This window comes from Protobothrops mucrosquamatus, unplaced genomic scaffold (genome assembly GCF_001527695.2).
Source record: "Protobothrops mucrosquamatus isolate PMUCROS unplaced genomic scaffold, P.Mucros_1.0 scaffold5213, whole genome shotgun sequence".
In the NCBI taxonomy this organism is placed as follows: Eukaryota; Metazoa; Chordata; class Lepidosauria; order Squamata; family Viperidae; genus Protobothrops; species Protobothrops mucrosquamatus.
In genome coordinates, this window is record NW_015391081.1 from 43,171 (window position 1) to 59,641 (window position 16,471).

At 37.2% G+C, this 16,471-nt stretch overlaps 1 protein-coding gene across 1 annotated transcript in view; it reads left to right on the plus strand.

Moving 5' to 3' along the window:
- The window catches only part of DOCK10 (dedicator of cytokinesis 10), a gene marked incomplete at its 5' end in the record, with an annotated part of 55,432 nt that extends 41,387 nt beyond the window's left edge, over positions 1 to 14,045 (plus strand). The window contains 7 exons of the mRNA XM_029286826.1: positions 6,472 to 6,618; positions 7,226 to 7,436; positions 8,278 to 8,468; positions 10,216 to 10,316; positions 10,986 to 11,124; positions 12,904 to 12,979; positions 13,856 to 14,045. Of these exons, the coding sequence (XP_029142659.1) occupies positions 6,472 to 6,618; positions 7,226 to 7,436; positions 8,278 to 8,468; positions 10,216 to 10,316; positions 10,986 to 11,124; positions 12,904 to 12,979; positions 13,856 to 13,923 (933 nt within the window). The remainder of the gene's footprint in view (positions 1 to 6,471; positions 6,619 to 7,225; positions 7,437 to 8,277; positions 8,469 to 10,215; positions 10,317 to 10,985; positions 11,125 to 12,903; positions 12,980 to 13,855) is intronic.
- Positions 14,046 to 16,471: the final 2,426 nt, after the last annotated feature.

Below are 16,471 nucleotides of genomic sequence, written 5' to 3' on the forward strand. Positions count from 1 at the left end.
TGTCCCCCTGCCAATACAGACTGCGTACGGTCGGTGAGGAAGGAGGAGAACCACCGCATAACGGTGCCTCCCACTCCTAACTCACCGAGACGCCGCAGCATGATACCGTGGTCTACGGTATCAAAAGCCGCTGAGAGGTCCAAAAGAACAAGGACAGAGGAATACCCTCTGTCCCGGGCCCTCCAGAGATCATTAACCATTAACCATTAACCATGCATGCCTGATAGTTTTGCCCTTGGTTTACTACTTTGGGGTGTACATACTGTATCAGGTTACTCAAAAAAATGCAAACCTTTGTCATGTAGCTTTCATCAACATGAAGCCTTTCAGATGGTTGGGCCACACAGACTGGCAAATATCAAGTTGTGGAAAATAAATAGAATGACAATACATAAACTTTGATTTCCCTGCAACTAAATATAAACATCTATTCATTCATAGGTAGACAGTCTAGTCATTGTGGGCACCCCTATGTGCACCAGTACCTCTCCCAACACACTTTAGTATATTATCTTTCTTCAGAAATGAAAGATCTTACTTTATTAATTGGCTATAGTGATTTACCTAAAAATCCTGTTACTTTGAAATCAACTTGAGTGTGTTGACACCCTTTGTTCAATTAGTATCTTTATTTTTTCCTTGATATGTGTATTGCAATAAAATGTATTAAGAGTTGATCATGATCTAAAAGAACCCATAATTTTTATACTAAGGCAGGGGCTTCAAACTTGTACCTCATGTCCCACCAGATCTGGCAGAGCAGGCGTGCTCCAGTTCTCCCCCCCGCCGCCGCCATGAGACAATGTTTACTTGGTGATTCCTAGGAAGTGTGTCTTCATGGCACCTGTCCTATTAACTCTGCCCTTTCAGAGATACAGCCCCAGCCTTATGAATTTTTCAGAAGACCATGAAGATCTGCCTCTTCTCTCAGACTCTGGGGCCAGGCTGGAATTTCTGGAACTTTGACATGGATGTGTAGAGAGGCTGGTTTTTTTACAATTTAAAATGAGGCAGGCTTGATCTGTTATGTTTTATCATTGTTGATGGTTTCTACTTTTGTTTGCTGCTCAGAGTTACTTTGATAGATGGGTGTCTTTATAAATTAGATCGATTCTGAAGATAAATAGATTTTCTGCCTCCACGGCAATACTTTGTAACAACTCAGATCACGGTGCTGAGCATCATATAGATACACAACCTTCCAGGTAGAGGTTTCCTGGTGACTCACCTCAACCTGATCCAGCTGGTTTCCAGGCTCTACAAGTAGCCCAACTCTTCAGGAAGCCTCACTCCCTCTTCCATGCCATGGCAGGTGCTGCTTCAGAGGCAGCACTAGGCTCCCTTAGTATAAAGGCTTGAAGAAGGAGGGACTTGATCAGGGAAGATGGGCCAGGAGTTTGGGCCTGCCTGAGAGAGGGATGGAGGAGGGAGTTCAAGGAAGATCAGCTCTGCCACACTGTGAGTCTCTCTGCTAGGCAAAGTATGGGAGAAAAAGGAGGGGAGAGAGGGAGCCAGGCAAGTAGAGAGAAGGGAAGTAAAAGAGAGAGAAAAAAACCAAAGGAAACAAAGATCTTCTTGTTCAACAGTAGAGAGAAGAGCTTAAAGTAATATATGTTCCTATACTATCCTTGATATTATTTTGAAAAGTATTATATATAAATCCAGTAATACAACCAAATAATGGTTCCAATAATAAAAAGCACTGCCAGCTAAATGATCAGAAGACAGAGTTGGAAGGGATTTTGGAAGTCTTCTAGTCCAATATCCTACTCAAGCAAGAGACCTTATACTATTTCAGACAAATAGTTGTCCAATTTCTTCTTAAAAATTTCCAGTGAAGGAGCATTCACAACTTACTGGAGGCAAGCCATTCCACTGATTAATTGTTCTCACTGTCAGCAGATTTCTCCTTATTTCTAGATTGGTTCTCTCCTTGATAAGTTTCTATCCATTGCTTCTTGTCTTGCCTTCAGGTGCTTTGGAGAATAGGTTGAATGCTTTTTGTTTGTGGCATTGGAACACAGCTATCATGTCACCTCAGTTCTTCTCTTCGTTAGACAACACATACCCAATTCCTGCAACCGTTCTTCATGTTTTAACCTCCAGTCCCCTAATCATCTTTGTTGCTCTTCTCTGCACTCTTTCAAGAGCAGGCATGTCAAACTGCCAGCCCACGGACCAGATGCGTCATGCCGAAACCGCACCCACCCCATTGCCGGCAATGGGGAAAAAGTCGCGATACATCGTGCAACGTCATGTGACGTCACGAGTTTGACATGCCTGTTCTAGAGTCTCCATATCTTTTTTTTCATGGTGACCAAAACTGGATTCAGTATTCCAAGTGTAGTCTTATCAACATATTATAAAGTGGTATTTCACAAGAAACTCAGACTTTAGTAAAGGTTTTTACTGAATCCATTTATTTTAGCATTTGTTCCAGGATACTCTTCATTGTATTCATTTTTTTACTAACAAAATAGTTTTGTGCAGCACCTTCCTGTGACAATTTGAGTTTGACAGCACTGTCCCAGATAATTGAACCAGAGTATACTGTAAGTAAGTTCACCTTGTACTAAAAATCAACCAAGGGAGCTAAACCTTTTTAACAATCTGCAGGCATTTTACTAGCCCTAAGCATATGGTTGATAATTTATTACTCACTGTATCTTATAAGGAGCAAATATATTTCACAACATTTCATAGTGGAATATTTTACAAAAAGATGCAGAACTGGCATTATGTGACCTATTTAATATTTAGGCACACATGGGCAGCATTTGCCGTTATATGAAACTAATTGTTTCCAAGGGAAAATAGTTCAATGAAAAGTGCATAGAGGACTGCAATTTCATGGTTCATTAAAATACTGCTGAAGTGCAAAAATGTAAATGAGAATTACAAGGATTCTCAAAGAAACTATGTTAAATTCCATGAAGTAAGGACAAACACAGGACTATCTCAAATTAAGCGAAAGTAATACAATTATGTAAGCCTAAGGATGTTGTGAACGTTGTATAGTTTCACAAAGCTCCTGTTTTTTAAAGCTACCTCAAAATGTCTTGCCAGTTAGTAAAGACAGAAAACATGAATTGTTTTATGATGAAAAGAATAATGAAAACAAATTGAGATTATACAAACATCAAGATTCTTTCTGATAAACTAAAATGATCTTATAGGAAGAACACAGTAGTTATGCAGCATTCATTTTCAATACAAGAGCAACAAAGATGATTAGGGGACTGGAGGCTAAAACATATGAGGAACGGTTGCTGGAATTGGGTATGTCTAGTTTAACGAAGAGAAGGACGAGGGGGGACATGATAGCAGTGTTCCAATATCTCAGGGGCTGCCACAAAGAAGAGGGTGTCAAGCTATTTTCCAAAGCGCCTGAGGGCAGGACAAGAAGCAACAGGTGGAAACTAATCAAGGAGAGAAGCAACCTAGAACTAAGGAGAAACTTCCTGACAGTTAGAACAATTAATCAGTGGAACAACCTGCCTCCAGAAGCGGTGAATGCTCCAACACTGGAAATTTTTAAGAAGAGACTGGACAGCCATCTGTCCGAAATGGTGTAGGGTTTCCTGCCTGAACAGGGGGTTGGACTCGATGACCTCCAAGGTCCCTTCCAACTTTATTATTATTATTATAAGTAGGGCAATTTTAAATTGACTTTGACTTTGACAATACAGAGATAATGATCTGAATTTTTAAGGTATCAGATTTTGTTATTAAATAGGGACCATATTGGCAAAACTGACAATATTGTATTCTTCTCCTCTATTACCATGAAGTTAAATTAATATTCCTCAATCTCCTAATTTTGCATATATTGACTTGAATCTAGATTTTTTTTCACATATTCAAAAGAAGCTTCTGTTGCAGATAAGAAGGGGAAGCAATCTTCAGTAGTCTCCCTTTTTCATGTTATTTTAGGACTTTCCTCAGTTTTCTGTATGCATTTTGAGAGAACTATTGAGTAAAAGAAGAATCAATGAAAGTGATCTTCCAAGTACAGGAATATTCTAAGGATATATTTGTAGTATCTATGTATTTGAATAAAATCAATAGTACTAAAAAGATTATTACATATGGACCTAGTAAACATCCCTTGGCAAGGTATTTCAGAACTAGGTTCTATGTGTCATTAGCTTCACCATCTGATAGATGCTGCCCTTACTGTGTTGGTGAGATCTTCCAAAGAGGCAACTGATAACATTGTGTCAGTGCAATGTAAATGCATCTTTTGGTGAAGGGTTAATGCCACCTGCCTTGAAAGAGGAAGAAGAGTGGTTCCACCTAAAGAAATTATAATTCATCTTACCAATACTGGGTGACAATTGAGATCTCCAATCTCCTCTTTCAGAGGAAGGTTGTTGAAAAAGCTGCTTGTGGATGTGATACAATCTTCTGGTTGTCATCTTTAAAGCCATTCAGGAGTCAAGATCTGGATATATTTGATACCCCCTTCTCCAAGTAGGTTCTCTCCATCCAGTAAGATCAGGTCAGAGGAGTTCCTTCCAGTGACCTCAGAGGTAGATATTTTGAGTTGCAGTTCTCTTCTGTGAGCAACAGTCTCTCTGAGATCTTTTAGGAATACAGGTAGTCTTTGACTTAACAACAGTACGTTTAGTGACCATTCAAAGTTACAACGGCATTGAAAAAATATTATTATTATTATTATTATTATTATTATTATTATTATTATTATTATTATTATTATTATTATTATTATTATTATTATTATTAAATATTGTTTCATGGGGAGTTACAGGTTCAGCATCATGACTTCAAAGTGCTAAGGGTCACAAAGAGAATGAGCAAGAGAAACAGTTTGGTGTAGTGGTTAAGGCATCAGACTCCCAGAAACTGGGAAGCTATGAGTTCTAGTTTTGCCTTAGACAGCTGAGTGACCTTGGGCCAGCCAGTCACTCTTGCAGCCCTAGGAAAGAGGCAATGGCAAACCATTTCTGAAATCTTGCCAAGAAAACGTCAAGACTGACTTGCACACACAAAAGGGATGGAGGGCTTTTTTTTTTACAAAAATACAAATGGAAAGTGAATGCCGTATAGACCATTGTTTATCATTTGTGAATAAATGAGTCTGGGGCCTCTGAATGCAGAAATGTGATCAAGTGTTCTGTGACAAATGCTGGCATCCTCCCAGTGCAACAGCAGATAAGCATCACCTCTCCCCCTCAGTCTCTTCCCACGCAGCCTGGAATGTCCTCAATAGAGTTGGTGAGGGAGCTGACAGTTCAGTGGGCTGGCACTGGGCTCCTCTTCAGTTAATGTCCCTTCCTGTGGAAGCCCCACCCCTGAACATGCATCCCAGGAAAGGCATCCCAGAGTTCTAGAGCAAGTCATGCAAAATAAATAAAAACATTACTTTCCCGGTTTTAATAAAAATAACAACAGCAGCACTGACAACTAATTTCCATTAACTAGACTAAACCAGGTAAATAACATCCCATGTGTATAGTTAAATATGAAAACTGTGTATTCTAATTTAGTTGTCATTTCCCAAATACAAAAAGGGAGTAAGAATTCTAGAATGTCCTCTATCAGAAACATTTCCCGCTTATTTAAATTGTTTTGAGACTATCTAGGGATTCTTTGATAGCATTACTCTATTATATAAGCTCAGAACGACATCCACGGTGATATGAATATGAAAGGATGTATATGTGTACATGAATCATAGCCAAAATCTGCATACACAACAAACTTTCATAAAGTACTGGATTGCATCAATAGTTCATACAATGAATAGTTCATACGAGTGGTGTATTTATAGATTGGAACTACTATGCAGCTTGTTATTTTAAAAAGGCACAATGCTAAAAGCTATAACTCAGAAAAAAATAGTACTCCCTATGGGCATAGCTGACTAACAAACCAGTTGTGTGTAATTTTTTCAGAAGCAAGCAACTCTCTTCAATGAGAACACAGCTTTCTGCCTAATAAAAATAAATCAGTTTAGTTCCCCAGAATCAACTAACAAGTAATACATGGCTTCAAAAGCTAGTATGTTATTTTAATTGCAGAATTGTCCCCTTCCCCACATACATACAACAGTAGTTTTGACTGCAGTTGTGTTTTTAGAAAGAAAGAAGAAACTAATATTTAGTTCCAATAATTTTCATTATCTTTACTGAATTCTACCACATGGTGGCACACTTGCTGCAAAATGTGGGTGTACCTAATATAAAACTCCAAGGATGTTTTCAGTCACATTTCACACAGGCTTTTTCCCCCTATTAGTAAAAGTTGATATTCATCCTGTGCAAATGTAGAAGTTTGGTTTTAAATGCATTCCATTTCTTCATCATGCATAAGCTGCAGCATTCAAAAAAAATTAATTTGTTATACTTAGCAGTTGAGTACCTTATATTTTTCATCCACAGTATGTTCTTAAAGTGGTTTTAATCATACTCAGTTTACTGTAATTGTTATGATTTATCTTTTAATCAGGGCTTTTTTGAAGAGGAAGAGGGTAAGGAATATATTTACAAAGAGCCCAAATTAACAGGCCTATCTGAGATCTCTCAGCGACTGATGAAACTTTATGCAGACAAGTTTGGAGCAGACAATGTGAAGATAATCCAAGATTCCAATAAGGTATGGTGGGAAATGTCCGCAGAATTATTTTTTTTAAAGCATTTATGCTATTACAGAGTTCGTTACCCAGACACACTTAAAATAAATGAAACATTCTTTTTTTCACAATGAGCCATGCTCACTGCATAAGTTCAGTGAAGCTCAAAGCACAAATGACTTGGAACCAATGAAGAGGAATTATGGATCTGGCAAGGCATAACCACGGCTGTGGCCATGTAATTATGTATATTTCATCTCTCTGATCAGAAAAATTATAATGCCATTGATAGTAATATAAACATTTGTTACATGCTGTGATTTGTAAAATTATGTACATTAATTACCCTGTTATTAATTGACTAAAAGTGGCAGGTCCTGAAATTTGTTATGGAACTGCCAGCAGCAAAGGCTTTCTTAGAAATCTTTTTTGTTCATTTAAGAAAAGGGTTCTTCTCCTTTTATGCTCAAAAATATCTGAAAGCAAAGAAATCTATGAATATATTATCTTTTACAATGTCTAAACAGTCTTTCTGTAATATGCCATAAAAAGCAAGAGTCTAGCTTTTTTTTTTCTCTTGTCCTTTTGCTGTCTCTAACTGCTGCATTGTCTTCCCTTTTGTTTGTATAGGTTAACCCGAAAGACCTAGATCCTAAATATGCATATATCCAAGTAACCTATGTCACACCCTTCTTTGAAGAGAAAGAAGCCGGAGAACGTAAGACTGACTTTGAAATGCATCACAATATCAACCACTTTGTGTTTGAAACGCCGTTCACCTTGTCAGGAAAGAAGCATGGGGGCGTAGAAGAGCAATGCAAAAGACGGACAATTTTGACAAGTATGGACACTGCATTCTTCTTCACAGCAGGGATGGGCAATTTCTCAGGGATGGTGGGCCACTCTCGGCCTCTGAACCTTCTGAAAGTCCACAGGAGACCATTGGATAACCACTCCCTCCCCAAAAACCAATGACCTAAATTGCACTGTTTCAGTGTCATGATGTCAAAGTGCTAAAGGCCACAAAGAGAATGAGAGAGCGAAACAGTTTGGTGTAATGGTTAAGGCATAAGACTGAGTTCTGGTCTTGCCTCAGGCACAAAACTAGCTCAGTGACCTTGGACTTGTCTCTCCCTCTCAGTCATAGGTAGAAGGCAATAACAAACTATTTTTAAAAAATCTAGCTAAGAAAACTCCAGGGACTAGCTCAGGTAGTCAACAGTAATCAATGCTGACCTGTAGGGGCACAAAAAAGGTGAAGGGGCAAAAATGATTATTATAAAGTAAAGCCACCCTTCTCAATCTAAGTGACTCAGCACAGCAATTAGTTATTTATTATTTACAAAAATTGTTAAAAATATTTTGTAGCACATTGCTAATTATTTAAGGGATTGTCACTGAATTGTCAATGGCTATGTTTCGAAATACGAATATGACATTCTTACACCTATTCTGGAATTTGATAAATGCAAGCAAGTAATCTTTTTATGGAGTATTTTAGAAAACTATAAATATACACCTACACACATGCAAACACACATACACACATACATACAGTAGAATGAGCGAATGGAACTATTCATGGACTTATTGTATGAATTATGGCTTTTTAAAAATTATGAATATATTACATTATATTAAATAAATTTTCTTAGATGTATTTACCTTGTCTTTGACTGCAGCTAGCCATTTATTTCCATACGTGAAGAAAAGGATACAAGTCGTAAATCAGACCAGCACAGAACTGAACCCCATAGAAGTAGCTATTGATGAGATGTCCAAAAAAATTTCAGAACTCAAACAGCTTTGCACAATGGAAGAGGTAGATATGATTCGACTCCAGCTGAAGCTACAAGGAAGTGTCAGTGTCAAGGTAAATACGGTTCAGCCCTCTTCCCAGGTTTAAAAGATTTGATATTTAGGATTTTATAATTGGAAACAGAATCTTTCTCTGTTTGTCTCTTTCTGTTGTTATAACTCGACTTGCTGGAAGTTCAAAACAGCATTATAACATTAATTAATTTAAGTAATTAAGTAATTTCAATGTTAAAAAAACCCATAGATGATAGCCATTAAATCTGAGATTTAATCCCCAATTCCTAATACCTCCTGCTAGGTCTGTCAAAGGGTAAAATGAAGGTACTGATTAGCACATCATTATCCCTCTGCCAGAAAGATTGCTGGTTCTGCCTTAGGATGTATCTCCACTGCATTCCTTTCCTCCGAGAATAAGTTTTTGATACCTGCTACAGGTCGTATATCATCATGAGAAAATCAGCATAAAAAAAAGAGCTTCCTTTCTGGTGTCACTTCTTCAGTGAAGCAGTGGGAAATGTATCTTAGAGGAAAAGTGAAGACAAATACTGATAAAATTGTATGAGAGTCAGAAGAATAAACTAAAGGCAGTGTTATTAGACTAAGAGTTATCTAGCTTCATTTCAATTTAACTTTTATTTTGATAACTGCAATTTAGTATACTACACTTTTTCATTTTTTATTTTATCTATTGTGCTTTTAGTGTGATAGTACTTTGATGCAGTGAACTTAAGTTGGCTACCCTTTAGTTACATCCCACAGTTTGAGAGCCATATTATTTTTACAGCATTTTGAGGGTTGGGCCCCAGTTTAGGATATTTATTAAAGTTGTTTTAAAGAATAAAATTGGTTCCTTAATATTGGTGCCAAACATTTTGACCACCCAATCTTGGAAAGATTCTGGTAATCACTAAAGGTGTGCTAGCAAGCCACCCATTTTGCATATATATATATATATGACCTTGATCCTGAATCCACTTAATTCTGAAGCTGCCGATCGAGTGATGTGTGAGGGAATGTGAGTTAGTAATAAAAGAATGTGTATTAAAGGAGGTAAGCTTGAGTTATACTCTGAACAGCTGGGGCCAATGACGCGCTCTAATAGCCAGAAGCAGACACTTGATAACAGGACGCTTGATAACGGTATATACCATAAGTCCCCCCCTTTTTTACTTGCCTTTTAATGTATGATGTCATATGTATTTTGACGAAAGCTAGGTTGATTTATTAAATTTTATTTAAGTATTCTCTTGGTGATCATTGTTTTAACAAATGGATATTCCCAAGAGCCGTATTTTTACTTGTATTCTTAATATATATATTATATTAAGAATATATTAAAAATAAAACTTTATATATATATATATATGAATAAAACTAAAAACTCGACTCTTGGGAAAAATCATAATATCAAAATAAATACAGACCGCCAAGAGAATACATATAAAATGTTTAATCTACCTAGCTTTCGTCAACAAAACATTTGACATCTTCAGGGCTAAAAGGCAACAGCCGGTTGAAGTCTTATATATCATTGCCGAACGTCAGTTTACGGCTCCTGGAGCGAGTAACAGGCCCCAGCTGATCCTGCCGTACTTTGCAGAATATATATATATTTGCAGAATATATATATATATTCTGCAAATGCTTCCTTTCCATAATGTATCTGCAATTCAGAAAACTCATCAGCAGTAGGTGAACAAGATCAGGACTTCAGGTGGTGATAGAAGAAAAATTGTTTTAATCTGCCTTTGCCAGCACTGACCCTCAGCCCTCAGTATAACATAGCACACTTTGACTTGCAGGTAAATGCAGGACCAATGGCTTATGCTCGAGCATTTCTTGAAGAAACCAATGCTAAGAAGTACCCAGATAACCAAGTTAAACTTCTGAAAGAAATCTTCAGGTAAGTTTTACAATAGATTAGGTAGATGAGAGGGAGGGAGAGAGGGAGGGAGAGGTATAGAGATAAACAGTCATAGAGATCCTGTAGATCAGTGGTTCTCAACCTTTTTAATGCCGCAACCCCCAACCGGTCGTAAGTCGAGGACTAAACCGGTCGTACGTTGAGGACTAAACCGGTCGTAAGTCGAGGACTACCCAACCGGTCGTAAGTCAAGGACTTTCCCTGCCCGGGAGCACCGCGCATGCATGGTTCTGCCCCCTGCACTGGCCGAGGCGTAGCTGGCAAGCGGCAGAGATGGAGCAGGCCGACCACCAGCTGGCCCAGCTCAAAGGAGGTAAGGCACCGCCAGAAAAGGGGAAAAAATGGCGGACAGCCTTGCTTGGCGACCCCCGTGAAATGGTCGATCGACCCCAAATGGGGTCGCGACCCATAGGTTGAGAACCGCTGCGGTAGATAGAGATAGAGATAAACACAAGGATAACTGGCCTTGTTGGTCTAACAAAACATCAGGTGTCAAATACAGAATTCTTCAAAAAGTCTAGACTATCTTTTTGTGTCCCTTATGACTACACCATTTTTAATCCATAATGAAATCAAAATGTTATTTTATATTTGAAACAATAACACATGACCTTGATATTAAAGATATGAGATTTTTGTGCTGTGCAGACAATTTGCAGAAGCATGTGGACAAGCTCTTGAAGTTAATGAACGCCTTATTAAGGAGGATCAGCTGGAATATCAGGAAGAAATGAAATCTCATTACAGGAACATGCTCAGTGAGCTCTCAGAGATTATGAATGAACAGGTTAGCCATTCTTTTTCAATATTTTGTTTTCAACTCCAAAGACATTAGGGTTGTCACATAAGTGTGCCTAAATCCTAATTGGGGAGCCACCTTGGGAAAACCTACTAATTTCCAAAGTTCTTTTCTTGGTCTAAAGCAGGGGTAGTCAACCTTGGCTCTTTTATGACTCGTGGACTTCAACTCCCAGAATTCCTGAGCCAGCTTAGCTGGCTCAGGAATTCTGGGAATTGAAGTCCACAAGTCATAAAAGAGCCAAGGTTGACTACCCCTGGTCTAAAGGATATTCTCATTTCAAATATTCCTATCTATTTCGCCTTCATTCAGCTGCTAATCAATATTTATTCCCTCCAGTTCCGATTTCTATCATTTAAGAGTAACATTAATCAGAGGGGGAAAAAAATCTATTATGCTGACTAATTCTAATGATCTATAGAGGTTGACCCTTCCTTCCTTCCTTCCTTCTTTCCTTCCTTCCTTCCTTCCTTCCTTCCTTCCTTCCTTCCTTCCTTCCTTCCATCCTTCCTTCCTTCCTTCCTTCCTTCTTAAAGCAAATTCTGACAAATATTTACCTATTTGGTATTTTTAAGTTGATATTATTTAGAAAAACATACAGTAACTCTTTTTAGGCCAATCATTCCATGAAGGGCTTAACAATATAGGGACATATTGGGATTTGATTTGCTATTGAATACATTTTGATCTTTGACCACAGATTATGTGAAAAGTAGAAGCAGGTTACATTGGAATCTATGTACACAGAATAACATCAAATTGGATGCTGGTCTGTTATTATATCTAGAAGTAAGAATAAGTCATCGTGTACAAGAAAACTCGCAGTTAAACTTCCATTTTCTTCTGTCAAAGGCTACATATGATACCACATACCCACACAGGGAGAGGTAATAAATTCAGGTGAAGGGAAATACAATCTCAAGAGCAAAGTGGAGGAGGTTTCCTTGATTCTTTACCGTTTGAGCAGACACCACAGTTATTCTATCCTGGCATATCAAGGTCACTAGCTTTTCTCCTTCCCAATCATATAGGCCAAAAGCACATGGATTATAGGATGAACCTTAGCCTGTGAAAAAATTGAGAACTCACTATCAAGAGATCCTGTTATAGATTCAAAATTGCTTGGGTAGAAGATCCCATATCCGGAACAGGACTAGATGAATAATATTTTCAGGCTTATATCTTAGTACTTACATAAGTTAATCAATTAGGGCCTTACTGTTTCTTTATCAATCCTATGAATAATTTCACAGGTTTGTTTTGTTGGTGTTGTAGTTGTTATTGTTGCTTTGGGTTATACCACGTCATGTTATCGTATCATTTATCATTATTTGTCAATGTTCTCAAGAAGCATCCCAGCAGGCCAGATGGACTTTCTATGACTTCTGACAAGTAACTGCCTCATACCGCATTCAATTCGGAGAAGACAGTTCAAGGTTTCTGTGATTACAGCCCTCCATAGTTAGTCACCTCCAAAGCCGTGCCAGTTCCCTGTTGTGTTTTTACGACATCAACACAGATTGTGTCACCATGTCCTTAATGGTGTTTTACGTACAGCAGTGTTTCTCAACCTTGACAATTTTAAGGCATATGGACTTCAACTCCCAGAATTCTGGGAGTTGAAGTCCACATGCCTTAAAATTGTCAAGGTTGAGAAACACTGACGTACAGGCATTGAAGTCCTATGTGTTTTGCATTACTATTGTGTTTCTACATCCACTGACTGTGGCGTTTTCATCAACCTTTTTCTTTCTGTTTTTCTGGCAGCTCTGTCATGGTCAGTGCTTATACAACTTTTCTGCTTCACTGTCTAACATTTCCCTCAATACCATAGCCAAAAGTGGTATGTTTGTTTTTCTTTTTGCTCTCTGTTCCTTTACTGTCATGTATTCTCACTGACTGCTCTTTTAACATTTAATAAGGATGCATCTCACTGGTGATGCTTAGCAGAAAAATGGGCATTAGTCATTCTTTTGGGAAGCATGAAATATAATACAGGGTCAGGGAGAACTGTAATGATATGCCAGGCATTCTTGTCTAGGACTTCATGGACTAATAGCCACGGTCCATTTCCATGTTCATTTTTAATAGACACACTTAAGTTTCATAAGAGTCCTATTTAAGGCATGATGTTTCTTCTTCAGCACTTGCAGTGGGGTTGCATGCCTGGAGTAGACTTTTTCCTGGGGCCTTGTCAGCAAATGTGCATGATGTACTGTATGTATCTCCAGTACTTATGTAGGAGTAAATGTTTAAATAAATGTTTAAATACATTCATGCTTCATGTTTAGACATTAGAAAGAGCTGCTTGATTCATGTCTGGTGTGGGTGTCAACTATTTATTATGGCCACATCTGGCTTCCATTTGCAGCTAAATGTTAAATGCAGCAAGTAAATAGGTGATACACTGTTTATTTATGATGTTCATTGCCAGCAGAGCTAAATTCATATATGTATTTACTTCATAAAATTGTCAAAATATAATCTCACAGAAATGTTACAAAATTGGAAGCTAAAGAAGGAAGTCTTTTTTTTTTAAGTTGGACTCCTGTTGGAAGAAGGTATCAAGTACAAAACAAAAACAAACTTAACTGGATAGATAAAAACAGCTGACCAAGTTGGTTCCTAAAAGTATAGTTTAGAGTGAGCTTAATTTTTCCACACGTTTACTTATTTACTCAGGATTACTTATTTCTTTATGTATGCATCTGTTTTAAAGATCACTTACAAGGAGGATTCTGCAAAGCGTCCAGGAGTGGAAACACCTTATTCCCATGCAATCAGTAGAACAATCACTGCCCCACCTGGATCACTTTCATCAAATGCAGATATTTCGTAACTGCCTTTGATTATGAACTGGATAATTTTGGCGCTATTTTGCAAAACAATGTAGGCAAATCCTGGAGGATACCATAACTATTTCATTATTATTTTTTATTTATTGGACATTTTATGTGTCAATTTAAGAAAAATAGTCGCTTTGATTTTTTTCAGTATTATTGCCTTTCTTGATATTTGCACATTTCCTATGATTTTCTTTATTATGGGCCAGTCTTTAGTAAACAGACCGAAATGAAATATCCATTGAATATTTAGTTTCACAGCAAACCTTATGTTTGCTATAAATAATAATATAATCTAATACGACCTGTATACATATATTTTAAAAGACAAAAGTGGGTGTTTTATAACATTTAAGTATATTAAAGTTGTAAATAAAAGATGTGTAAAATACGTCATTTTTACAAAAAGTTTAGTTAATATTTGACACGACTAAAATGTGGATAACATTTCAGATGCGGCTATATTAAAATATTTGTTTATGTGTATAAAATGGTGTGTGTGTTATTGGCTAAATTATTTGGGCTTGCAGTGGGTGCTTAATTTTAATCGCTACTTTTGATACTACCATTGCTTCAAGATGTTCCCACATAGCTGGTGTTGTGTTTGAAATCATATTTTTCTAAGGAGCTGTGCATTTTCTACCAACTGAAATGGAGATGGGGGACTTCAATGATTTCAATTTAATTTACCCAAACATCTCATTTCTAAAGTAAAAGGCCGAAGTACAGACTACCAAATCACTCTTTTCCAACAACATAGAATCTAACTCTCATTTTTATTTTGCCATCTCCTTTTTTTTTCCTTCTCCTTTTTTAAACTTCTTCAGAATTTCTCCAAATAGAAGGAACAAGATACTATGGTATCATATATTTAAATACAGCATATAATACAATACACACTTTTAATTCTTACCACTCTTTATGGGATATATATCTTAAATCCTTTGTGATAACTGATAATAGTACAGATATAGAGCAGCACAATTCCACTTTCCTTTCCCATTTGCATTGTGACATCATGAATTTGCTTAATGCTGTTATAGAGCATTGTTTTATCTTTTATGAAACAATGTTTCATCTTTTATAAAATAATACACATGATTAAGTGCTTTCTCGACAGGAAAATCAGCTTGTATGTCCTATCATCTTGAGCTATATGACCAGATAAAAGATGGATGCATCTAGTTTTTATGCTGGTGAGGGCAGTTCTGTTTATTCATAAATAAATGGGGGAGGAGGGGAGAGAAAGGCTGCTTCTAAAAGGAAATGCCTTGCAAAATAACTTTTTAAAAAATATGTATGGAATTGTAATTATAGCATCTCTATTACTGAGGAAAACACCAATGTGTCTGGTTTAATTTGTTATATCGGCAAGCTAGTAACACTCGATTGGTTTTTCACTGTATTTCTTTTGCCAACTTGTTGCATTGCTAGTTTAGTTCTAGACAGCATTATTTACATGCTAGCAATAAAATCCTTTTCATTGTTATTACCTTTTTCATTGAAGCCACGGAGTGTTTTGCTAGGTACAATAAAAATTGTGGTATAACTGATTAATCTTATGTGGCAAAATAATCCATGTTGGTGGAACCAATTCCTGATTTTTGAAGTTTCTTTTTTACCAGCATCAGTGGGAGGGTTTTTTTCCTCTAATATTGATAGCATGTCAAAGAAGATATGAATTCTTGACTGGAATTAAATTTTCCCTAATCCCTTTCCAGTACAGACTAAGACGGAACATGTCATTCCATTGAATTTAAGAGGATTTGTTTCTGAATAAGTATGAAAATTAAGTACATGTCAACAAATAAAAACATTTAGCTAACGAGAATTGGTTTCAAAAGCTCATATGGCATGCCACATTTGAAGTCTTAGCTATAGCTCAGAAGTGGCCCTTTCTTTGCATATTGAATTTCCTTATCTCTGCCAGGTAATTCCCCATACTTCAGGCTGCTAATTTGCAACTTACATGTGTTAAGGTATATTTCAGTCTATTAAACTACAGAAGTTCTTCTAGAATTGATAGTTCAGCTGTATGGGTGAATAACCTTGGGAGACCCAAGAAAGAGCTGCAGCCAAGGCAATAGTCAGACAAGAAGTATCTTACCCCACGAGAGAAATGGAGTTGGAGAAAGTGTCTCAGAAGAGACCCTTCCTAGTTCTCTGGAAAGTAAAAGCAAAGGAAGGAAGAAATGCTTTCAGACTTGCAAGATATGTTACTGTAACTGTACAATAAAGGTGGTGCTAGTTCTCATGATTTGGTTTCCTATCTGGACTACCCTGAATGGATGACAACAGCCTTGCATGTCTAGGACATTCCTAATGTGTTCTGACTACAATTCTCAGAAGAGTAATAAATCCAAAGCTTCTGGAGATCCAAAACCTTGGAATATGTGATGAGTAACTTCAATTATAAAATTGATTTGGACAATACCACTTAAACTGTGCTCTTTCATTTTTCACTGTATCTCAGAAAATAAAATTAATGATAA